Source organism: Syngnathus floridae, chromosome 15 (genome assembly GCF_059516105.1).
Source record: "Syngnathus floridae isolate MCC-2025c chromosome 15, RoL_Sflo_1.0, whole genome shotgun sequence".
In the NCBI taxonomy this organism is placed as follows: Eukaryota; Metazoa; Chordata; class Actinopteri; order Syngnathiformes; family Syngnathidae; genus Syngnathus; species Syngnathus floridae.
Genome location: NC_142427.1, coordinates 1,259,657 through 1,284,254, shown reverse-complemented (window position 1 = coordinate 1,284,254; position 24,598 = coordinate 1,259,657). Strand labels below are relative to the sequence as shown.

At 47.2% G+C, this 24,598-nt stretch overlaps 1 protein-coding gene and 1 long non-coding RNA gene across 3 annotated transcripts; both read right to left on the bottom strand.

Annotated features, from left to right (window-relative positions):
• LOC148385852 (uncharacterized) lies at nucleotides 1–802 on the bottom strand. Its single transcript, XR_015863253.1, has 3 exons — nucleotides 695–802; nucleotides 187–608; nucleotides 1–66 (listed from the first exon to the last, which is right to left on the bottom strand). It is a non-coding gene; the product is annotated as an uncharacterized LOC148385852 (long non-coding RNA).
• A 21,417-nt stretch (nucleotides 803–22,219) lies between these two features.
• Nucleotides 22,220–23,671, bottom strand: LOC148385851 (janus kinase and microtubule-interacting protein 3-like). 2 transcript variants are annotated; one of them, XM_088399112.1, is made up of 3 exons: nucleotides 23,100–23,671; nucleotides 22,895–23,020; nucleotides 22,220–22,525 (listed from the first exon to the last, which is right to left on the bottom strand). In XM_088399112.1, the coding sequence occupies exons 1-2, from the start codon at nucleotides 23,310–23,312 to the stop codon at nucleotides 22,904–22,906; spliced, it is 330 nt and encodes a 109-aa protein (XP_088255238.1). In that variant the 5' UTR covers nucleotides 23,313–23,671; the 3' UTR covers nucleotides 22,220–22,525; nucleotides 22,895–22,903. The 2 variants fall into 2 exon arrangements, with proteins under 2 accessions (XP_088255238.1, XP_088255236.1); XM_088399110.1 differs by having other exon boundaries at nucleotides 22,220–23,020.
• Nucleotides 23,672–24,598: the final 927 nt, after the last annotated feature.

The following is a 24,598-nucleotide window of genomic DNA, read 5'->3' as shown; positions in this document are numbered from 1 at the left end:
CTTCTCGGCTAGGGTGAGAAGGGTCCTGGCGTGAATCACGACCACCTGCTCCTCGTTGGTGAGATTCTGCAAGAGCCCAAAGGCACAGCGTCAACAAGCTTCTTTCAGCGCAAAGCCTTCCAAAAGTCACATTTGAGCCGCCGAGTCTCGTGGAGTGCGAACATAAGGAGTTCGACATACACTTACGGCGTTATAGCCCAGGATGTCCAGCTTCTTCATCAGATCACTGATGACGATATCCGGGGGAAAGGCGCAAGGAGCAATGTAAGGTGTTCTGGGACCTCGGGTTAAGGTTAGGGTTGCGAGGGACGCCTTACGTACGCTCACGCCCTCGGCCTCGCAGTAGATCTGCAAAGGGCTGAGGCCGTCTGGGAAACGGACTTGCAGAAACTTCAAGACGGGGGAGCGCCACTCCCTCTCCTGAAAGGCAGAGGCATGCATCCGTCCGTCCGTCCGTCCGTCCGTCCGTCACATCTCTGGCCTCAACACGCTTGTGCGAGTCTTCCCACCTCCAGCTCCAGGATGCGGAACTCAAGCAGTTCGTTTTGGTCTCGGATATCCTGGATGTGCTCTTTCAGACGCGCTTCTTCCGCCTCCATCCGCCTGACCTGAAAAGACAGTCAGACCTCATCTGCGGGGCTTCCCGACAGATGTGACGCCAAGCGACTCCGCCCAGCGCCTTTCTTTCCGTCACCTTTTCGGCCAACTGCTGATTGCTCTGACGCAGCAGCTGCTTCTCCTCCACCCACTTGACATTCTAGAAGAGACAAACGCGTGGACAGCTTTGGAATGTTGTGTCATTTTCATCCACAAATTCTTTGGTTGACTGGAAAATGACATTTGCTTTTCTCCGCATTTTCCCAGCCACGTTCGGGGGGGGGGGGGGGGGTTGGTCCAGTAATGCCAGACGGATGAGTGACTGAAGAATGTAGCTATTTTGTCTGAGAAAAAGGTGTGCTCATTGATGAGCTTACCTGTCCTTGTTGCTTCAGCGCTGACTCCAGATCTGCTACTCTGCTTTGATAGTGACCCATTTCTACCATCAGCTTTTCTCTGGTCTGAAAGGAGGAGGAGGGAGGCTCCTCCTCCTCCTTTCAGACCAGAGAACACCCGAGGCTGGGTGAGAACGGGGAGGCTGCGACCCGGCCGGGGGTTGCGGGAAGGGGCGCCACCTTGATCTCCTTCTCGGCGTCGTAGTCCCCTTCGCTGGTCTGGGCTAGCAGAGCGTAGGCTCGTTGCAGCGCTTGATATTCTTGCGTCAGCTGGCGGTAGCGAAGCTCCGCCTCTTCATGCACACACCAATGCAACACAGCACTAGTACCAGAATCAGTCAGACCGGCGACAAAGCACCCGCGACGCAAAGACGAGTCCGATTCCAGGCTGAAGAGGAATGTTTGGTGCCAATACGCTGGCAGAAATGGCGGGCTACCTCTTCGGGTTCCGTGTCGGGGGTTCTGTCGGTGTGAAAAGACAAGGACGATCCGTCCGAGTCCACCAACACGTCTTCGTCGTAGCCGTAAAATGTTTCGATGACCTGCGGGCGCGGAAGCGAACATCTCTCTGAACAAACTGAAGCGACACCTCACGATGAATCGACGAGAGGAACGATAGCGAGAAAAAGGCCATTTCATCTTGCGCAACACCAAGCAGCCGCAAACAAACAGACTCACCTTGCAGGACCTCACGCTTTGTTCCTCCTCAGAGATTCTCGACGTCGGTATCGTAGCAGCAAATCTCTCTCCTGTCGACACAAATAATCCGCCTTTGAGATTCTTTGGATGCAAAGGGAACGAACGGCTCCGGCGCAGAAACAAACGCGACTCACAATGACATTTCTGACATGAGCTCCTGTCTCCAGAGCCTGAAAAACACGTCACCGGCGATGATTGGAGGGACGCTCGTCTTTTCCAAAAGTGACAACTACAGGGTGTGTCAGGGTTTTCCAGATTATCTTTATCGTATCATTGTGTTGCTTTGACTTTGACTGCGACCTGTAATAAATAATATTATTTATCCCTTATTTATCCCTATCGCTTATCCCTTCCTACACAAAGTCGTAAAACACCCCTTGCTATGTTTTGACTAGAGGTCAAGGGCTTCCTCTATTCAATCCACTCTTACACCCACCCTGTTTCTCTTAATTAAAATGCTCGTGCAGGAGCCGAGAGTCAGACTTCATTCGTACAACGGATGGACTCTCCACCTGCAGGTGTCCAAAAGAACTTACTTGTCTCCCGTGTGGTTCTTGCAAAATAAGTTGGAGCGAGCGCAACTCTAACAGGGTGCATTTTGCCACTAGCTGCCTACGGACAATGACGTCGCGCTCGCGGCTCATGGTTGACGGGCTGAGCAGCCGGGCAAGTCCGTCGTTTTCAGCGCACAGCGAGTGGCAAAGGCGCTGACAAAACGGGAGCTTTGAGCTGCTGAAAACGGCAAAACAAGTCTAAAGCGTGTTCAAACGCGTGCGCACAATGCTCCTGCTTGAAAGGTCGGAATTTAAGGGGCCAATTTTTTGGATGGCGGCCGCCGGCCAAGCTTTGGACGGAAAAGGTTTCCTGGCGACAGCGAGCGAGCGCGGCGCTGCCGTACGTGCACCGAGTCGCCTGCCTGAAGACCTTGGACAAGTCGTCGATGATGTGCCGCTGCTCCACAACTTGAAGGAACTCCATTTCACCGTCCTGCTGGCCGCAACCGCGGTCCAGGTCATTGAGCGAACTAGGCCTTCTCTGTGGAACACAAATGCAGTGGACTCTGTTGGCACGCCGCCGTTGTCCGCGTCGACTTACCAAGCTTGCCATCTCCTCGTTCTCCTGGGTGACAAAGCGCACTTTGTTTTCAAGGCGACACAGCACCAGCGAGAGTTCTTCATTCTTCCTGCTCAGGCGTTTGTTTTTGTACAGGAGTGGCAGAAACTGGCTTTCTGTTTCTCTCAGTCGCTTTAGCTGCAAGCATGAAGTGCGGGATGTGAAAGACGCACAACACGCGGGCCAGAACGTATCCATTCCTTTTGCATCGGTTTGAACGGAATCGTGGCTTTGGCTCCCAATAAAAGACATCTACCAGGCAACCGACTCGCCGCGCCGCTCAACTAATAAGCAAGCGCAATGGGTGCCTCGCTGGATGGCGCGCATCAAATGTAGTGCCGTCAATAAATTACCAGTTCATTGCGCTCTTCAGAAAGCAGGGCGTTTCGATCCTCCAGTTTCCTGATGACTGCGCTGAGCTCAGCGATTTTCAGATGAAACCGTCGCGTGTCCCGATCCTCCTGAGACTGAAAACGCCCCGCAACACACACACACAAGCACTCGTTCAAAGTTCAAAACTGTTTTTGTGCTACCTTCCTCCAGCAACGAACTAAGTCATGCGTACTGCAAGTGTGTGATGAGGTGGCTTACGCAATGAAGAGGATTGCTAGTAGCGGCATTGACCCCACTTCCAGGGTAGTTTAGGCCCGCCCTTTGGGAATCCCTCAGGGCAGCGATCTGCTGCTCGGCAGCCTGAGTCTGCAGCTGAAGGCGGTGGACGTGGCCGGCCCCAGGGCTTCATCCAAAACACTAACCGCTCTGTCTTTCAGCTTGATCTCATCCGTCTGGATGTACAAACGGGGAGCGCTCAGGCAGGCGGGCAAACTCATTTGCCAGAATTGTGACAAAAACAAAGAGAGCAACCGGCCAATTTTTTTCTTGAATCGACTAGAACACCTTTGCTGTGACAAAAGCGAAGCGAGCAACCGGACATTTTCTTCTTGTGAAATAGAATAGAATAGAATGCCTTAGGTGTCATTGCACTGCAGGTATACAACGAAATTGGGAACATAGCCACGCACCGCGCATCTGATCAGTCCTACCAGTCGGCGGATCTCCCTCTCGCAGTCTCTCTTGGTTCGGCTCAGCTCCTCCCGATGCTGGTGATGAGCCGATCGGAGCTCGGCCGCTCGGGACTGCCAGGCCTGCTGGGCCGCTGCCAGGGCTTCTTCCGCGCTCCTGGTGGAGGCGACACCGCTCGGTCTCCCGACACCGCCGCGTCTCCTCCACCTCCGCCAGCAAAGCGCCCCCCCTCCTCACCTGAGCAGACATTGCGCCACACCGGGCCGTTGAGACCGCAACGGAGCGCCGCGACGCTTACTGGGGACAAGCTACACAATACGGTAGCGGCCGCATCGAAGCCCGACGTGGCGTGCGGATAGTCAGACACGGATAGAGCGGATCACCTTGTCCATGGAGCCGTCCCTCAGGCTGAGGACCAAGGCATTCAGTCGCTGGATCTCTCCATCTTTGATTTTGATCACTCTCATCAGCTCCATTTCATGCTGCCGCAGTAATGTCTCCCTGGTAATGGCTAACTCTTTCTGCTTCTCCTCATGGAGTTTGCTTTTGAGTTCCGTCATGGCGGCGGTGGCACGGTGGTGCTCCGCCCGCAGGTCCTGACTTCTCTCTCTCTCCAGACAGCTGACCTGACATGACTTAGACTTAGACAAACTTTATTGTCATCTTGTCTGCACATGGTGCATACAAAACGAAATTCCGTTGCATACGTCTTACAACAAAGTAGTGATATTGCAGTTGAATAGAAGTAACATATCCTATGAAAATATATATATATACATATATACTATATATATATATTTATATATATATATATTGAAAATAAGTATAAAGTGCAGCAGTGATAATTATGCAATAGTGCAAGTAGGCAAAACAGTATTCAAGAGTGTGCAGAGGAATGCTAAACCATGTATTAAACTTCTATTTAAAGGGTTTATACAAGTTCAGTAAAGTTGGTAGTGCGAGATAGTGCAAGATAGAGGTCCGTAGTGTCATAAAGTACAGTTCTGTGAATGTGTGATGCAGAGTTCAGTTTAGAGCTCAACAGTTCTAGTGTTCAACAGTCTGATGACAGCAGGGAAAAAGCTGTTGCAGAACCTGGTGGACCTGCAGCGGATGCTGCAAACCTCTTCCCAGAGGGCAGCAGGGAGAACAGTCCATGGTGGGGGTGTGATGGGTCATTGATGATGTTACGGGCACGGGACATGCAGCGCTGAGATGAAATGTCCTGAATGGAGGGAAGAGGAGCCCCTATGATCCTCTCTGCTGTCCTCACCACTCTCCTCACGTTCTTCCAATCGGAGGCGGTGCAGCCTCCACACCACACAGAGAGACAGCTTGTCAGAATGCTCTCTATGGTGCTCCTGTAGAACGTCCTCATGATGGGTGGGGGCAGGTGGGCTCTCCTCATCCTCCGCAGGAAGTACAAGCGCTTCTGTGCCCTCTTGACCAGTGCCGTAGTGTTCATAGTCCAGGTGAGGTCTTCTGTGATGTGGACCCCCAGGAATTTGGTGGTGCTGACCACCTCCACAGCTGAGCTGTTGATGATCAGTGGAGCGTGGTGAGGCTGTTTTTTCCTGAAGTCGACGATGATCTCCTTCATCTTCTCCTCATTCAGGATCAGGCTGTTTTCTCTGCACCAGCCCACCAGCTGCTCCACCTCCTCTCTGTAGTCCAGGTCGTTGTTGTCTCTGATGAGCCCCACCACCGTTGTGTCGTCTGCTGACTTCACGATGTGATTGGTGGTGAACCTGAGGACGCAGTCGTGTGTCATCAGGGTGCACAGCAGGGGGCTCAGGACGCAGCCCTGAAGGGAGCCTGTGCTGAGGGTGATGACATCAGAGGTGTTCTGTCCGACCCGGACTGACTGAGGTCTGTTGGTGAGGAAGTCTAGCAGCCAGTTGCGAAGGGGGGTGTTGAAGCCCAGGTGTTCCAATTTTCCTACCAGATGCTGTGGGATGATGGTGTTAAACGCTGAGCTGAAGTCCAGGAACAGCCTCCGCACATGGGTGTTCTTCTCCTCCAGGTGAGCCAGGCTCAGGTGAAGAACGGAGGAGATGGCGTCCTGAGTGGAGCGGTTTTGCCGGTCGGCAAACTGGAACGGGTCAAATAATAGGGGGAGTCTGGAAACGATGTGACCTTTAAGCAGCCTTTCGAAGCACTTCATCATAACCGGAGTCAGTGCAACAGGCCGGTAATCATTAAATGAGGTGATTTGAGGTTTCTTCGGCACCGGAATGATGGAGGCAGTCTTAAAGCACGCCGGCACTGTGGCTTGGCCCAGCGAGGTGTTAAAAATGTCTGTGATGACCCCAGCCAGATGACTTGCACATTCCCTGAACACACGCCCAGGAATGTTGTCGGGGCCAGGGGCCTTACAGGGGTTGACTCTCCTCAGGGTCTTCAACACATCGGCGGAGTCAAGGCAGAGTACCTCCTCTTCCTGATGGGGGACAGTTTTAACTGCTGGAGTGCCGTTTAGTGCCTCGAACCTCCCAAAGAAGTTATTTAGACCCTTTAGAAAGTCAGCATCAACTACACCCACCGGGGGGGGGGAGGGTGAGTTGTAGTCTGTAATCGCCCGTATGCCTTGCCACATACTCCTGATGTTTTTGACGTCGTGGAAACGATCCTGAAATTTTCGACTGCGGTCTCGCTTCGCTATCCTGATGGCACGGTTCAAGTTGGCTCTCGCTGTCCTCAGTGTCTCCTTGTCGCCAGACTTGAAGGCAGAGTTCCGCGCTCGTAGCGTTTGACGTACCTCCTCAGTCATCCAGGGTCGTTGGTTGCCCCGGGTGATGATATTCTTAGTGGTGCTGACGTCCTCGGTGCATTTGTTGATGTAGGCTGACACAGTCATGGCACACGCATGTCTAATCTACATCGGGAAAACTGGGAGGGAGGGAGGCAGGCAGGGAGGCAGGCAGGGAGGCAGGCAGGGAGGCAGGCAGTGTCTGTCTGTTGAGGTTTTCACCTTGTTCTTCTCCTGCTGAAGTTCTAACTGGACGTCCATCAGTTTGGTTCTCAGCTCGTCATTGGCGGCCTGAAGGGCGTCCGTTCGCTCCGCCTTGGCCCGCCCTGCCGGAGCTCGTTTGGACATCTCTTACTCGAGTCTCGCCCGGTCGTCAGTCAGAGATCACAACATTTGTACCTGGAGAGCACAAACGCAGCGCTGTTTTCCACTGGCTTCGAACTCAACTTCAATCGGTACCGTAACTTACAACATCATAAACATGGAACTAGCTTGACTTATTCATTGAATAAATGCATTTGGTTCTTCAAAACTGCATCACGCAACATAGCGTGACCGAGACGGCCGTTATCCACCTGCGTGAAGTTATTTGGTGAAATGAATGAGATGTTTAAGACACCATCGTTCTGTCTCTATGTAGATGAAGGTAAATAATCGATTGCTGAAGGTCCAAAGGTGTTGTGATAAACAAATAAACATATTAGTGATTAGTGACATATTTGTGATAAACATATTAGGCAGGATAATCACATATGTTAACGTGACTGCCCACACTGTATTTATTTATGGTTATTTGTTAAATCGAGTACTGTTAGACATGAAATAGGAAGTGTTTAACATAAATGGAAGACGAAAGGGGTACTCACCATTGTAGCTCCTGCTGGTCAATGATACGAGCCTCTTCTTGCAGTGGAAAACATACAGCCAACAAACACCGTGGAACCTAAAGGAATGAAATTAAACATTAACATTTAGCCTCAACCAACATTCACAGATACAACGCAACGCAAACTACACAAACGTAAATCTTTTTAAACACAATGAGTTGTACTTACCGTGTACGCTCTAGACGGTCCACTTGCAAGCAGAAAATAAAGATATTTCTGTTGATAATCGTCGTGTTTGTATCCGGTGTCTCGCTCAAGGCCATTGCGCCCACAGATTTGAATTTTGGCGAGAGTTCAGCCTATTGACGTCATTTCCGCGGTGTAATACCCGCATATCTGAAACGGCAAAGTTAAGAGTAGAGTTAAATAAAGTTTTTAGTCAACGCAATAATTTACAACCGTTGACCAGTCGAAATAATCGTCGAAATTTGGCGTCTGTGGCTGGAAGCAGACGCCGAGTTCGACATTCCTCCCAAACGCCACACTCCCTCGCTTTTCAGGGCTAAAAAAAAACTGTTGTAATTACCTTGTACGCTCTAAACGGTCAAGTTGCAAGGTGAAAACAAAAATATTTGCCTTGTTAGTCATCGTGTTACTAACCGCTGTGTCTTGATTGCCAGAACTGCCGCTTTCCTACTTCCTGTTGCAAGCCACGCCCACGGATTATAATTTTGCCGTGAGTTCCGCCTATTGACGTCATGTCCGCGTCACATGACTGCGACGTAATATTATCTAAAACTGTTTGTGCGGTATTGTGTTGTTCTGTGCGGTATTGTGTTATTCTGTGCGGCGTCGTGTTGTTCTGTGCGGCGTCGTGTTGTTCAGTGCGACGTCGTGTTGTTCAGTGCGGCATGGTGTTGTTCAGTGCGGCATGGTGTTGTTCATGGCGGCATAATGTTGTTCAGTGCGGCATAATGTTGTTCAGTGCGGCATGGTGTTGTTCAGTGCGGCATGGTGTTGTTCAGTGCGGCATGGTGTTGTTCAGTGCGGCATAATGTTGTTCAGTGCGCCATAATGTTGTTCAGTGCGGCATGGTGTTGTTCAGTGCGGGATGGTGTTGTTCAGTGCAGGATGGTGTTGTTCAGTGCGGCATGGTGTTGTTCAATGCGGCATGGTGTTGTTCAGTGCGGGATGGTGTTGTTCAGTGCGGCATGGTGTTGTTCAGTGCGGCATAATGTTGTTCAGTGCGGCATGGTGTTGTTCAGTGCGGCATGGTGTTGTTCAGTGCGGCATGGTGTTGTTCAGTGCGGCATGGTGTTGTTCAGTGCGGAATGGTGTTGTTCAGTGCGGCATGGTGTTGTTCAGTCCGGGATGGTGTTGTTCAATGCGGGATCGTGTTGTTCAGTGCGGGGTGGTGTTGTTCAGTGCGGGATGGTGTTGTTCAGTGCGGCATGGTGTTGTTCAATGCGGCATGGTGTTGTTCAGTGCGGGATGGTGTTGTTCATTGCGGGATGGTGTTGTTCAGTGCGGCATGGTGTTGTTCAGTGCGGCATGGTGTTGTTCAGTGCGGCATGGTGTTGTTCAGTGCGGCATAATGTTGTTCAGTGCGGCATGGTGTTGTTCAGTGTGGAAAGGTGTTGTTCAGTGCAGGATGGTGTTGTTCAGTGCGGCATGGTGTTGTTCAATGCAGGATCGTGTTGTTCAGTGCAGCATAATGTTGTTCAGTGCAGCATGGTGTTGTTCAGTGCGGCATGGTGTTGTTCAATGCGGCTTGGTGTTGTTCACTGCGGGATGGTGTTGTTCAATGCGGGATCGTGTTGTTCAGTGCGGCATAATGTTGTTCAGTGCAGCATGGTGTTGTTCAGTGCGGCATGGTGTTGTTCATTGCGACAATGTTTAGTGCGGCATAATGTTGTTCAGTGCGGCATAATGTTGTTCAGTGCGGCATGGTGTTGTTCAGTGCGGCATGGTGTTGTTCAGTGCGGCATGGTGTTGTTCAGTGCAGGATGGTGTTGTTCAGTGCGGCATGGTGTTGTTCAGTGCGGCATGGTGTTGTTCAGTGCAGGATGGTGTTGTTCAGTGCGGCATGGTGTTGTTCAGTGCAGGATGGTGTTGTTCGATGCGGGATCGTGTTGTTCAGTGCGGCATGGTGTTGTTCAGTGCGGCATGGTGTTGTTCAGTGCGGCATAATGTTGTTCAGTGCGGCATGGTGTTGTTCAGTGCGGCATGGTGTTGTTCAGTGCGGCATGGTGTTGTTCAGTGCGGCATGGTGTTGTTCAGTGCGGCATAATGTTGTCCAGTGCGCCATAATGTTGTTCAGTGCGGCATGGTGTTGTTTAGTGCGGGATGGTGTTGTTCAGTGCAGGATGGTGTTGTTCAGTGCGGCATGGTGTTGTTCAATGCGGCATGGTGTTGTTCAGTGCGGGATGGTGTTGTTCAGTGCGGCATGGTGTTGTTCAGTGCGGCATAATGTTGTTCAGTGCGGCATGGTGTTGTTCAGTGCGGCATGGTGTTGTTCAGTGCGGCATGGTGTTGTTCAGTGCGGCATGGTGTTGTTCAGTGCGGAATGGTGTTGTTCAGTGCGGCATGGTGTTGTTCAGTGCGGGATGGTGTTGTTCAATGCGGGATCATGTTGTTCAGTGCGGGGTGGTGTTGTTCAGTGCAGGATGGTGTTGTTCAGTGCAGGATGGTGTTGTTCAGTGCGGCATGGTGTTGTTCAATGCAGGATCGTGTTGTTCAGTGCAGCATAATGTTGTTCAGTGCAGCATGGTGTTGTTCAGTGCGGCATGGTGTTGTTCAATGCGGCATGGTGTTGTTCAGTGCGGGATGGTGTTGTTCAGTGCGGCATGGTGTTTTTCAGTGCGGCATAATGTTGTTCAGTGCGGCATGGTGCTGTTCAGTGCGGCATGGTGTTGTTCAGTGCAGGATGGTGTTGTTCAGTGCGGCATGGTGTTGTTCAATGCAGGATCGTGTTGTTCAGTGCAGCATAATGTTGTTCAGTGCAGCATGGTGTTGTTCAGTGCGGCATGGTGTTGTTCAATGCGGCATGGTGTTGTTCACTGCGGGATGGTGTTGTTCAATGCGGGATCGTGTTGTTCAGTGCGGCATAATGTTGTTCAGTGCAGCATGGTGTTGTTCAGTGCGGCATGGTGTTGTTCAGTGCGACATAATGTTGTTTAGTGCGGCATAATGTTGTTCAGTGCGGCATAATGTTGTTCAGTGCGGCATGGTGTTGTTCAGTGCGGCATGGTGTTGTTCAGTGCGGCATGGTGTTGTTCAGTGCAGGATGGTGTTGTTCAGTGCGGCATGGTGTTGTTTAATGCGGCATGGTGTTGTTCAGTGCGGGATGGTGTTTTTCAGTGCAGGATGGTGTTGTTCAGTGCGGCATGGTGTTGTTCAGTGCGGAATGGTGTTGTTCAGTGCGGCATGGTGTTGTTCAGTGCGGCATGGTGTTGTTCAGTGCAGGATGGTGTTGTTCAATGCGGGATCGTGTTGTTCAGTGCGGCATGGTGTTGTTCAGTGCGGCATGGTGTTGTTCAGTGCGGCATAATGTTGTTCAGTGCGGCATGGTGTTGTTCAGTGCGGCATGGTGTTGTTCAGTGCGGCATGGTGTTGTTCAGTGCGGCATGGTGTTGTTCAGTGCGGCATAATTTTGTCCAGTGCGCCATAATGTTGTTCAGTGCGGCATGGTGTTGTTTAGTGCGGGATGGTGTTGTTCAGTGCAGGATGGTGTTGTTCAGTGCGGCATGGTGTTGTTCAATGCGGCATGGTGTTGTTCAGTGCGGGATGGTGTTGTTCAGTGCGGCATGGTGCTGTTCAGTGCGGCATAATGTTGTTCAGTGCGGCATGGTGTTGTTCAGTGCGGCATGGTGTTGTTCAGTGCGGCATGGTGTTGTTCAGTGCGGAATGGTGTTGTTCAGTGCGGCATGGTGTTGTTCAGTGCGGGATGGTGTTCAATGCGGGATCGTGTTGTTCAGTGCGGGGTGGTGTTGTTCAGTGCAGGATGGTGTTGTTCAGTGCAGGATGGTGTTGTTCAGTGCGGCATGGTGTTGTTCAATGCAGGATCGTGTTGTTCAGTGCAGCATAATGTTGTTCAGTGCAGCATGGTGTTGTTCAGTGCGGCATGGTGTTGTTCAATGCGGCATGGTGTTGTTCAGTGCGGGATGGTGTTGTTCAGTGCGGCATGGTGTTTTTCAGTGCGGCATAATGTTGTTCAGTGCGGCATGGTGTTGTTCAGTGCGGCATGGTGTTGTTCAGTGCGGCATGGTGTTGTTCAGTGCGACATAATGTTGTTCAGTGCGGCATAATGTTGTTCAGTGCGGCATGGTGTTGTTCAGTGCGGCATGGTGTTGTTCAGTGCGGCATGGTGTTGTTCAATGCGGCATGGTGTTGTTCAGTGCGGCATGGTGTTGTTCAGTGCGGCATGGTGTTGTTCAGTGCAGCGTAATGTTGTTCAGTGCGGCATGGTGTTGTTCAGTGCGGAATGGTGTTGTTCAGTGCGGCATGGTGTTGTTCAGTGCAGGATGGTGTTGTTCAGTGCGGCATGGTGTTGCTCAGTGCGGCATGGTGTTGTTCAGTGCGGGATGGTGTTGTTCATTGCGGCATGGTGTTGTTCAGTGCGGCATGGTGTTGTTCAGTGCGGCATGGTGTTGTTCAGTGCGGCATAATGTTGTTCAGTGCGCCATAATGTTGTTCAGTGCGGCATGGTGTTGTTCAGTGCGGGATGGTGTTGTTCAGTGCAGGATGGTGTTGTTCAGTGCGGCATGGTGTTGTTCAATGCGGGATCGTGTTGTTCAGTGCGGCATGGTGTTGTTCAGTGCGGCATGGTGTTGTTCAGTGCGGCATGGTGTTGTTCAGTGCGGCATGGTGTTGTTCAGTGCGGCATAATGTTGTTCAGTGCGGCATAATGTTGTTCAGTGCGGCATAATGTTGTTCAGTGCGGCATAATGTTGTTCAGTGCGGCATGGTGTTGTTCAGTGCGGGATGGTGTTGTTCAGTGCAGGATGGTGTTGTTCAGTGCGGCATGGTGTTGTTCAGTGCGGCATGGTGTTGTTCATTTCGGCATAATGTTGTTCAGTGCGGCATAATGTTGTTTAGTGCGGCATGGTGTTGTTCAGTGCGGGATGGTGTTGTTCAGTGCGTTATAATGTAGTTCAGTGCGGCATGGTGTTGTTCAGTGCGGCATGGTGTTGTTCAGTGCGGCATGGTGTTGTTCAGTGCGGCATAATGTGTTTCAGTGCGGCATAATGTTGTTCAGTGCGGCATGGTGTTGTTCAGTGCGGGATGGTGTTGTTCAGTGCGGGATGGTGTTGTTCAGTGCGGCATGGTGTTCAATGCGGAATGGTGTTGTTCAGTGCAGGATGGTGTTGTTCAGTGCGGCATGGTGTTGTTCAGTGCGGCATGGTGTTGTTCAGTGCAGGATGGTGTTGTTCAGTGCAGGATGGTGTTGTTCAATGCGGCATGGTGTTGTTCAGTGCGGGATGGTGTTGTTCAGTGCAGGATGGTGTTGTTCAGTGCGGCATGGTGTTGTTCAGTGCGGAATGGTGTTGTTCAGTGCGGCATGGTGTTGTTCAGTGCGGCATGGTGTTGTTCAGTGCGGCATGGTGTTGTTCAATGCGGCATGGTGTTGTTCAGTGCAGGATCGTGTTGTTCAGTGCGGCATGGTGTTGTTCAATGCGGCATGGTGTTGTTCAATGCGGCATGGTGTTGTTCAGTGCGGCATGGTGTTGTTCAGTGCGGCATGGTGTTGTTCAGTGCAGCGTAATGTTGTTCAGTGCGGCATGGTGTTGTTCAGTGCGGAATGGTGTTGTTCAGTGCGGCATGGTGTTGTTCAGTGCAGGATGGTGTTGTTCAGTGCGGCATGGTGTTGCTCAGTGCGGCATGGTGTTGTTCAGTGCGGGATGGTGTTGTTCATTGCGGCATGGTGTTGTTCAGTGCGGCATGGTGTTGTTCAGTGCGGCATGGTGTTGTTCAGTGCGGCATAATGTTGTTCAGTGCGCCATAATGTTGTTCAGTGCGGCATGGTGTTGTTCAGTGCGGGATGGTGTTGTTCAGTGCAGGATGGTGTTGTTCAGTGCGGCATGGTGTTGTTCAATGCGGGATCGTGTTGCTCAGTGCGGCATGGTGTTGTTCAGTGCGGCATGGTGTTGTTCAGTGCGGCATGGTGTTGTTCAGTGCGGCATGGTGTTGTTCAGTGCGGCATAATGTTGTTCAGTGCGGCATAATGTTGTTCAGTGCGGCATAATGTTGTTCAGTGCGGCATAATGTTGTTCAGTGCGGGATGGTGTTGTTCATTGCGGCATGGTGTTGTTCAGTGCGGCATGGTGTTGTTCAGTGCGGCATGGTGTTGTTCAGTGCGCGATGGTGTTGTTCAGTGCAGGATGGTGTTGTTCAGTGCGGCATGGTGTTGTTCAGTGCGGCATGGTGTTGTTCATTTCGGCATAATGTTGTTCAGTGCGGCATAATGTTGTTTAGTGTGGCATGGTGCTGTTCAGTGCGGGATGGTGTTGTTCAGTGCGTTATAATGTAGTTCAGTGCGGCATGGTGTTGTTCAGTGCGGCATGGTGTTGTTCAGTGCGGCATGGTGTTGTTCAGTGCGGCATAATGTTGTTCAGTGCGGCATAATGTTGTTCAGTGCGGCATGGTGTTGTTCAGTGCGGGATGGTGTTGTTCAGTGCGGGATGGTGTTGTTCAGTGCGGGATGGTGTTCAATGCGGAATGGTGTTGTTCAGTGCAGGATGGTGTTGTTCAGTGCGGCATGGTGTTGTTCAGTGCGGCATAATGTTGTTCAGTGCGGCATGGTGTTGTTCAGTGCTGCATGGTGTTGTTCAGTGCGGCATGGTGTTGTTCAGTGCGGCATAATGTTGTTCAGTGCGGCATGGTGTTGTTCAGTGCGGCATGGTGTTGTTCAGTGCGGCATAATGTTCAGTGCGGCATAATGTTGTTCAGTGCGGCATGGTGTTGTTCAGTGCGGGATGGTGTTGTTCAGTGCAGGATGGTGTTGTTCAGTGCGGCATGGTGTTCAGTGCGGGATGGTGTCTTTCAGTGCGGCATGGTGTCGTTCAGTGCGGCATGGTGTCTTTCAGTGCGGCATGGTGTCGTTCAGTGAGGCATGGTGTTGTTCAGTGCGGTATGGTGTTGTTTAGTGCGGCATGGTGTTGTTCAGTGCGGGATGGTGTTGTTCAGTGTGGCATGGTGTTCAGTGCGGCATGGTGTTGTTCAGTGCGGTATCGTGTTGTTCAGTGCGGTATCGTGTTTCTCAGTGCGGTATCGTGTTGTTCAGTGCAGTATCGTTGTGTTGTTCGTATTGTGTTTAACACTTAGCCTCTAACACTTAGCCTCTAACACTTAGCCTCTAGCATCTAGAAGGTAAATAAATAGGAAGGAAGGACTCACCGGTGACGTCTTCGCCCACGTCCAAGCGTTGTACTTTGTATTTTCATCCTTCTGACAGTGGAAAACATAGCCAACAAACACCGTGGAACCTAAACGAATGAAAGAAAACTATCATTTGGCCACAACCAACATTCACAGATACAACACAATGTGACGTGCGGGGTTGAGGTTAAAGGTTGAGTGCAGGGCCCTCGTTTTAAACTACTTTTTTGAAAAGGATTGGGAACAAGTAAGACGTATTTAATTTATTTAATGGGAAGTAGTAAGAGCTATTGAATTTAATCTATGTATTATATTCTATTGTATTGTATTCTGTTGTATTCTTTTGGATTGTATTCACACTAACCCCACTAAAACTTCAGCCCACAAAAACTCGCCTCTGGCGCCTAGCCTCTGGCACTTAGCCTCTAACACTTAGCCTTTAACACTTAGCCTTTAACACTTAGCCTTTAACACTTAGCCTAGAAGGTGAATAAATAGGGTTAAAGGTTGAGTGAAGGGACCTCGTTTTAAACTACTTTTTTGTAAAGGAGTGGGAACAAGTAAGACGTATTTAATTTATTTAATGGGAAGTAGTAAGACTTATTAAATTTATTTAATCTACTTTTCTTCCCAGGCAAAATTTGATGTGCTGCAATTCCAAATTTCCAAAGTGAATGAAGGAATGAAGTCCTTTAAATTATGATTTTGTATAAATACTAGGCATTAACACAAAATCGACGGCACAAAATGGGCAGACTTTACTTGTTTGAAAAGGACTGGTTACAAGACAGACTTTTTTAATTTATTTAATGGGAAGAAGACTTATTTAGTTTAATTGATCTATTTTTGTTCCCTGGCAAAATTCGATTTGCTGCAATTCCAAATTTCCAAAGTGAATGAAGGAAAGAAGTCGTTTAAATTATGATTTTGTTTAAATACTAGGCATAGACACAAAATCTACGGCACAAAATGGGCAGACTTTACTTGTTTGAAGAGGACTGGTTACAAGACAGACTTTTCTGATTTATTTAATGGGAAGAAGACTTATTTAGTTTATTTAATCTATTTTTGTTCCCTGGCAAAATTGGATTTGCTGAAATTGTATTTTGCCAAATCTTGCCTTGAGACCTGATAGGAAGTATTAAACGCTTAGTTAAATCAATACAAGTTGGTAATAAGAGCGAGTAATGTTGGTTGAACCGATGAATGAAGGTTGAAAGCAATTTAAATTATGACTTTGTATAAATACTAGATATTAACAGAACATCTACTGCGCGAAATGGGCAGAGTTTACTTGTTTGAGAAGGAGTGGCTTATTCAAAACTAAGATTTATTTAATCTGTTTGTTCCCAGGCAAAATTGGATGTGATGCAATTCCAAATTTCACCACATGATGGTGCCCAATTTTGACTTCATAGGACATATTAAACACTTAGCTTGTTATTATGTTCAAGGTAATCAGATTTGTTTATTATTCTAATGGCCTCTTCAAAACTATTCTGGATTACTACTTTGGATCTATTCTACATTACTTGGCAACAACATACTCTGTAACAGATTAGGCAGTATAATCATATCTGTTAACTTGAGAGTGCCCACACTCAATCTACTTATCGTGATGTGTTAAATCAATTACTGTTAGACATTATTTGTCTGATAATCTACCAAATCTTTGAATTGAAGAATTTGTGATTTAATTAATAGCTTGTTGTTATGTTAAGGGTAATCAGACTTGTATATAATTCTAATGGCCTTCTTTTGAAAACTATTCTGAATTACAACTTTGGATCTTATATTACTTTGCAACAATCTACTCCGTGACAGATTAGGCAGTATAATCACATATGTTAACTTCAGTGCCCACACTGTATTTATTTATGGTTATTTGTTAAATCAAGTACTGTTAGACATGAAATAGGAAGTGTTTAACATAAATGTTATGGCTACTCACCATTGTAGCTCGCTCCTGGTCAATGATACGAGCCTCTTCTTGCAGTGGAAAACTTGCAGCCAACAAACACCGTGGAACCTAAAGGAATGAAATTAAACATTAACATTTCGCCTCGACCAATTTTCACACGTACAACGCAACGCGGCTACACTTCTGCTATTACAAACGTAAATCTCCTTAAACACAATGAGTGTTACTTACCGTGTACGCTCTAGACGGTCCAGTTGCAAGCAGAAAATAAAGATATTTCTGTTGATAATCGTCGCTGCTCAGTGGCTCACGGCCATCGCGCCAACAGATTTGAATTTTGGCGGAGGTTCGGGCAATTACGTCATATCCACGGCACATGACTGCGACGTAATACCCGCTTATCTGAAACGGCAGTTAAAAGTAGAGTTACATCAAGTTTTCTTGGAACCTAAACGAATGAAAGAAAACTATCATTTGGCCACAACCAACATTCACAGATACAACACAACGTGCGGGGTTGGGGTTAAAGATTGAGTGAAGGGCCCTCGTTTTAAACTACTGTTTTGAAAAGGAGTGGGAACAAGTAAGACGTATTTAATTTATTTAATGGGAAGTAGTAAGACTTATTAAATTTATTTAATCTACTTTTCTTCCCAGGCAAAATTTGATGTGCTGCAATTCCAAATTTCCAAAGTGAATGAAGGAATGAAGTCCTTTAAATTATGATTTTGTATAAATACTAGGCATTAACACAAAATCGACGGCACAAAATGGGCAGACTTTACTTGTTTGAAAAGGACTGGTTACAAGACAGACTTTTTTAATTTATTTAATGGGAAGAAGACTTATTTAGTTTAATTGATCTATTTTTGTTCCCTGCCAAAATTCGATTTGCTGCAATTCCAAATTTCCAAAGTGAATGAAGGAAAGAAGTCGTTTAAATTATGATTTTGTTTAAATACTAGGCATAGACACAAAATCTACGGCACAAAATGGGCAGACTTTACTTGTTTGAAGAGGACTGGTTACAAGACAGACTTTTCTGATTTATTTAATGGGAAGAGGACTTATTTAGTTTATTTAATCTATTTTTGTTCCCTGGCAAAATTGGATTTGCTGAAATTGTATTTTGCCAAATCTCGATTTGAGACCTGATAGGAAGTATTAAACGCTTAGTTAAATCAATACAAGTTGGTAATAAGAGCGAGTAATGTTGGTTGAACCGATGAATGAAGGTTGAAAGCAATTTAAATTATGACTTTGTATAAATACTAGATATTAACAGAACATCTACTGCGCAAAATGGGCAGAGTTTACTTGTTTGAGAAGGAGTGGCTTATTCAAAACTAAGATTTATGTAATCTGTTTGTTCCCAGGCAAAATTGGATGTGATGCAATTCCAAATTTCACCACATGATGGTGCCCAATTTTGACTTCATAGGACATATTAAACACTTAGCTTGTTATTATGTTCAAGGTAATCAGATTTGTTTATCATTCTAATGGCCTCTTCAAAACTATTCTGGATTACTACTTTGGATCTATTCTACATTACTTGGCAACAACATACTCTGTAACAGATTAGGCAGTATAATCACATATGTTAACTTGAGAGTGCCCACACTCAATCTACTTATCGTGATGTGTTAAATCAATTACTGTTAGACATTATTTGTCTGATAATCTACCAAATCTTTGAATTGAAGAATTTGTGATTTAATTAATAGCTTGTTCAGGGTAATCAGACTTGTATATAATTCTAATGGCCTTCTTTTGAAAACTATTCTGAATTACAACTTTGGATCTTATATTACTTTGCAACAATCTACTCCGTGACAGATTAGGCAGTATAATCACATATGTTAACTTCAGTGCCCACACTGTATTTATTTATGGTTATTTGTTAAATCAAGTACTGTTAGACATGAAATAGGAAGTGTTTAACATAAATGTTATGGCTACTCACCATTGTAGCTCGCTCCTGGTCAATGATACGAGCCTCTTCTTGCAGTGGAAAACTTGCAGCCAACAAACACCGTGGAACCTAAAGGAATGAAATTAAACATTAACATTTCGCCTCGACCAATTTTCACACGTACAACGCAACGCGGCTACACTTCTGCTATTACAAACGTAAATCTCCTTAAACACAATGAGTGTTACTTACCGTGTACGCTCTAGACGGTCCAGTTGCAAGCAGAAAATAAAGCTATTTCTGTTGATAATCGTCGCTGCTCAGTGGCTCACGGCCATCGCGCCAACAGATTTGAATTTTGGCGGAGGTTCGGGCAATTACGTCATATCCGCGGCATTTGACTGCGACGTAATACCCGCTTATCTGAAACGGCAGTTAAAAGTAGAGTTACATCAAGTTTTCTTGGAACCTAAACGAATGAAAGAAAACTATCATTTGGCCACAACCAACATTCACAGATACAACACAACGTGCGGGGTTGAGGTTAAAGATTGAGTGAAGGGCCCTCGTTTTAAACTACTGTTTTGAAAAGGAGTGGGAACAAGTAAGACGTATTTAATTTATTTAATGGGAAGTAGTAAGACTTATTAAATTTATTTAATCTACTTTTCTTCCCAGGCAAAATTTGATGTGCTGCAATTCCAAATTTCCAAAGTGAATGAAGGAATGAAGTCCTTTAAATTATGATTTTGTATAAATACTAGGCATTAACACAAAATCGACGGCACAAAATGGGCAGACTTTACTTGTTTGAAAAGGACTGGTTACAAGACAGACTTTTTTAATTTATTTAATGGGAAGAAGACTTATTTAGTTTAATTGATCTATTTTTGTTCCCTGCCAAAATTCGATTTGCTGCAATTCCAAATTTCCAAAGTGAATGAAGGAAAGAAGTCGTTTAAATTATGATTTTGTTTAAATACTAGGCATAGACACAAAATCTACGGCACAAAATGGGCAGACTTTACTTGTTTGAAGAGGACTGGTTACAAGACAGACTTTTCTGATTTATTTAATGGGAAGAGGACTTATTTAGTTTATTTAATCTATTTTTGTTCCCTGGCAAAATTGGATTTGCTGAAATTGTATTTTGCCAAATCTCGATTTGAGACCTGATAGGAAGTATTAAACGCTTAGTTAAATCAATACAAGTTGGTAAGAAGAGCGAGTAATGTTGGTTGAACCGATGAATGAAGGTTGAAAGCAATTTAAATTATGACTTTGTATAAATACTAGATATTAACAGAACATCTACTGCGCAAAATGGGCAGAGTTTACTTGTTTGAGAAGGAGTGGCTTATTCAAAACTAAGATTTATGTAATCTGTTTGTTCCCAGGCAAAATTGGATGTGATGCAATTCCAAATTTCACCACATGATGGTGCCCAATTTTGACTTCATAGGACATATTAAACACTTAGCTTGTTATTATGTTCAAGGTAATCAGATTTGTTTATCATTCTAATGGCCTCTTCAAAACTATTCTGGATTACTACTTTGGATCTATTCTACATTACTTGGCAACAACATACTCTGTAACAGATTAGGCAGTATAATCACATATGTTAACTTGAGAGTGCCCACACTCAATCTACTTATCGTGATGTGTTAAATCAATTACTGTTAGACATTATTTGTCTGATAATCTACCAAATCTTTGAATTGAAGAATTTGTGATTTAATTAATAGCTTGTTCAGGGTAATCAGACTTGTATATAATTCTAATGGCCTTCTTTTGAAAACTATTCTGAATTACAACTTTGGATCTTATATTACTTTGCAACAATCTACTCGGTGACAGATTAGGCAGTATAATCACATATGTTAACTTCAGTGCCCACACTGTATTTATTTATGGTTATTTGTTAAATCAAGTACTGTTAGACATGAAATAGGAAGTGTTTAACATAAATGTTATGGCTACTCACCATTGTAGCTCGCTCCTGGTCAATGATATGAGCCTCTTCTTGCAGTGGAAAACTTGCAGCCAACAAACACCGTGGAACCTAAAGGAATGAAATTAAACATTAACATTTCGCCCGGACCAACATTCACACGTACAACGCAACGCGGCTACACTTCTGCTATTACAAACGTAAATCTCCTTAAACACAACGAGTGTTACTTACCGTGTACGCTCTAGGCAAAATTGGATGTGATGCAATTCCAAATCTATCTGAAACGGCAGTTAAAAGTAGAGTTACATCAAGTTTTCTTTTTTAATCAACACAATCATTTACAACCGTTGACCAGAAAGAATCGTCGAAATTCGACGTCCCCCACAAACGCCACGCTCACTCGCTTTTCAGGGCAACAAAAGTACTTCTTTTTAAAAACGATGAGTTGTACTTACCGTGTACGCTCTGGACGGTCCAGTTGCAAGCAGAAAATAAAAATATTTCTCTTGTTAGTCGTATGTTACCATCCGCTGTGTCTTTGTCAACATCGCCGCCATTTTCCTACTTCCTGCTGCGAGCCACGCCCATGGATTTAAATTTGTGCGGAAGCTCTTTCCATTGGCGTCGTTTTTGCGTATAGCAAATCCGATTGGTTGGGAAGGGGGCACGGTTATGCAGCCGAGGGGTCCTGTGATCGGTGGGATGTAAAGTAGGCGTCGACGTCACGTCCGCGTCACGTGACCACGACGTGGCAGACGTCATATAGCAACCGCTGTTTTGTTTAGTAGACTTACAGTTGTTATGCATTGACATAATGGCGCACACACCAAATAGATTTAAATAAATTAAATAATTCTTCTGCCCACTCTCTTTTAAACAAGTTAACTCTCCCCGCGGATTTGAATTCCGGCGAAAGTTACGCCCATCGACGTCACGTATGTCACGTGACCACGACGTGGCAGATGTCATATAGCAACCGCTGTTTTGTTTAGTAGATTTACAGTTGTTATGCATTGGCATAATGGTGTGCACTCAAAATAGATTTAAATAAATTAAATATTTCTTCTGCCTACTCCCTTTTAAACAAGTTAACTCTGCCCACGTCCATTGACGTCTTGTCTGCGTCACGTGACCACGACGTAGCGACGTCATATAGTAACCGCTGTTTTGACCAGTAGACTTAGTTATTATGCGTTGACATAATGGCGCACTGGTTAGCATGGCCACCTCTTAAGCATGATGATGCGGGTTCGACGCCTGATCAATGTTAGCATGGAGTGAGCTGAAGTGCATGGCGCTGAAGATTTGAATCTTTGAAATGCGCTGAGGTCTGACATATCAGGCAGAATGGTTTGCCATCACGTTCAACAAAAAATAGAAACTTTCCCACTCTGATTAAAACGTCCTGTGTTCATCTACGTATTTTCGTTTTGCTGTGCATCTTTTCCCTGCCATTTCGAGAGCCCAATTGACACTCATAGTTTAAAGAAATGTGTTTGCCCATCCTACTTTGTGGAATTTCACCACATGCGCTTTTGACCAAAATACCAAATTGAACTCAAGTGAAGCCAACACGCACAACCCCCCCCCACACACACACACACACACACACACAAATGTTGATATGAACATAAAAGAGCCGCATGCGGTTCGGGAGTTGCGGCTTGGCCAAACCTGTACTATACAACTTTATTTGTATAAAATTTTCACAACAGCTGTCACACAAACAAAGCGGGAAAAACCGAAGACGTGCGTGTTCCGCCCACGCTGGATTTATTTGCACCTTTGAAAAGACACCGTATTGCCGCAGATGTGGCAAAGAGTACTTTTGGGCATCTGAGACGGAAGGATGTCCAAAGCATCACGTCACCTGCTCTGGTAGGCATGGTGGTGGGACGTTGAGGTCAACCGCTTTGGGGTTGGCTGACTCTTTGATCGCAGGATGCCACACACTTGAAGACAGAAGCAGAAAAGCAGAGCTAAATGCAAAATGTACTCACCGGTGACTCCAATTTTTTTCACCCCTGAAGAAACAGCTGGACGGGTGGCCCCGGCTGGCCAGTGGGACTCTTGTTATTCTGACCCTTTTTAGTGCGCGTTTGGGGCAACAACCGTTTTTTGTGGCGCTCTCTTCTGGTTCAAAAGTGCCCTGCATGTGAATTTGCTTTTCCTGCCTTCTGATTGGATGAGCGCCGGTGTGACGCGGTGCCTCTGTCACCGTGGCGGGGGGTATACGTTGGCATCGGAGCGTCTGCCAACGTCTGAGACCGGCTGGCAGTGTATCGGAGGTGTCGAGTGCGGTGCCGCTGGAGCTCACTCACCAGCTGGTGTTAGGGCCACAGAATGAAGGCCAAGGAGAAGAATAGAAAGAGAAACAGAAACTTCTCCTCCAATTGTTTGATTTGTCTCTTCTGAGCTTCGATGAATTCTTTCAGCTCTTTGTTCCTCTAGGACGGACAAATGGAAAGTGGCATTCAAAAGCCAGTAAGCGTGCAAGTAAGTGCCGGGCTGGCTTTGGGCCCTTACCTGTTGCGCGCTGTGCAGCAGATCCATTCTCTCTTGGAGGATGCAAGCGTCGCGCTCCCTCAACTCGCACATCAGGGCTCGCTTCCATTGGTCCACGGCGCTCCTAAGCTCTTCTCTCTGATCCGCCGTCAGCACGTCATTCACGCCAGCGTGGCTGGCTTTTTCGCCGTCCGTGGCGGGGCAGTCCCGCTGCGGTAGCGCCTCGTACAACATGGCCTCCAGCTCCAGGATCCTCTGGGCCGCAATCCTCGTCCATCAGTGGTCCGGCGGGAGATTTGAGGGCGGCTTACCTTATGAGCCTGGTCCATGGAACACTTCCTGAAGTCCAACTCTTCATCCAGGTAGCCCTTCTGCTTGCAGAACATATCCTAGCACAGCTCAAGGTCAGAATTGTTGGGGCACATTGCCGGAGTTCCCCTTGGCTGATGTCGCGTGTCTGTCTACCTTCTCACTTTCAATGTCCAACATCTTCTGTTGAAGTGCTGACTTGGTCACTTTGATGTATTCTAACCACTGAGGAAAGGCTGCTGTCACATAAGCAGAATGCGAGAGCGTGCGTGGACGTGCGCGTTACCTTCTCGGCTAGGGTGAGAAGGGTCCTGGCGTGAATCACGACCACCTGCTCCTCGTTGGTGAGATTCTGCAAGAGCCCAAAGGCACAGCGTCAACAAGCTTCTTTCAGCGCAAAGCCTTCCAAAAGTCACATTTGAGCCGCCGAGTCTCGTGGAGTGCGAACATAAGGAGTTCGACATACACTTACGGCGTTATAGCCCAGGATGTCCAGCTTCTTCATCAGATCACTGATGACGATGTCCGGGGGAAAGGCGCAAGGAGCAATGTAAGGTGTTCTGGGACCTCGGGTTAAGGTTAGGGTTGCGAGGGACGCCTTACCTACGCTCACGCCCTCGGCCTCGCAGTAGATCTGCAAAGGGCTGAGGCCGTCTGGGAAACGGACTTGCAGAAACTTCAAGACGGGGGAGCGCCACTCCCTCTCCTGAAAGGCAGAGGCATGCATCCGTCCGTCCGTCCGTCCGTCCGTCACATCTCTGGCCTCAACACGCTTGTGCGAGTCTTCCCACCTCCAGCTCCAGGATGCGGAACTCAAGCAGTTCGTTTTGGTCTCGGATATCCTGGATGTGCTCTTTCAGACGCGCTTCTTCCGCCTCCATCCGCCTGACCTGAAAAGACAGTCAGACCTCATCTGCGGGGCTTCCCGACAGGTGTGACGCCAAGCGACTCCGCCCAGCGCCTTTCTTTCCGTCACCTTTTCGGCCAACTGCTGATTGCTCTGACGCAGCAGCTGCTTCTCCTCCACCCACTTGACATTCTAGAAGAGACAAACGCGTGGACAGCTTTGGAATGTTGTGTCATTTTCATCCACAAATTCTTTGGTTGACTGGAAAATGACATTTGCTTTTCTCCGCATTTTCCCAGCCACGTTCGGGGGGGGGGGGGGGGGGGGTTGGTCCAGTAATGCCAGACGGATGAGTGACTGAAGA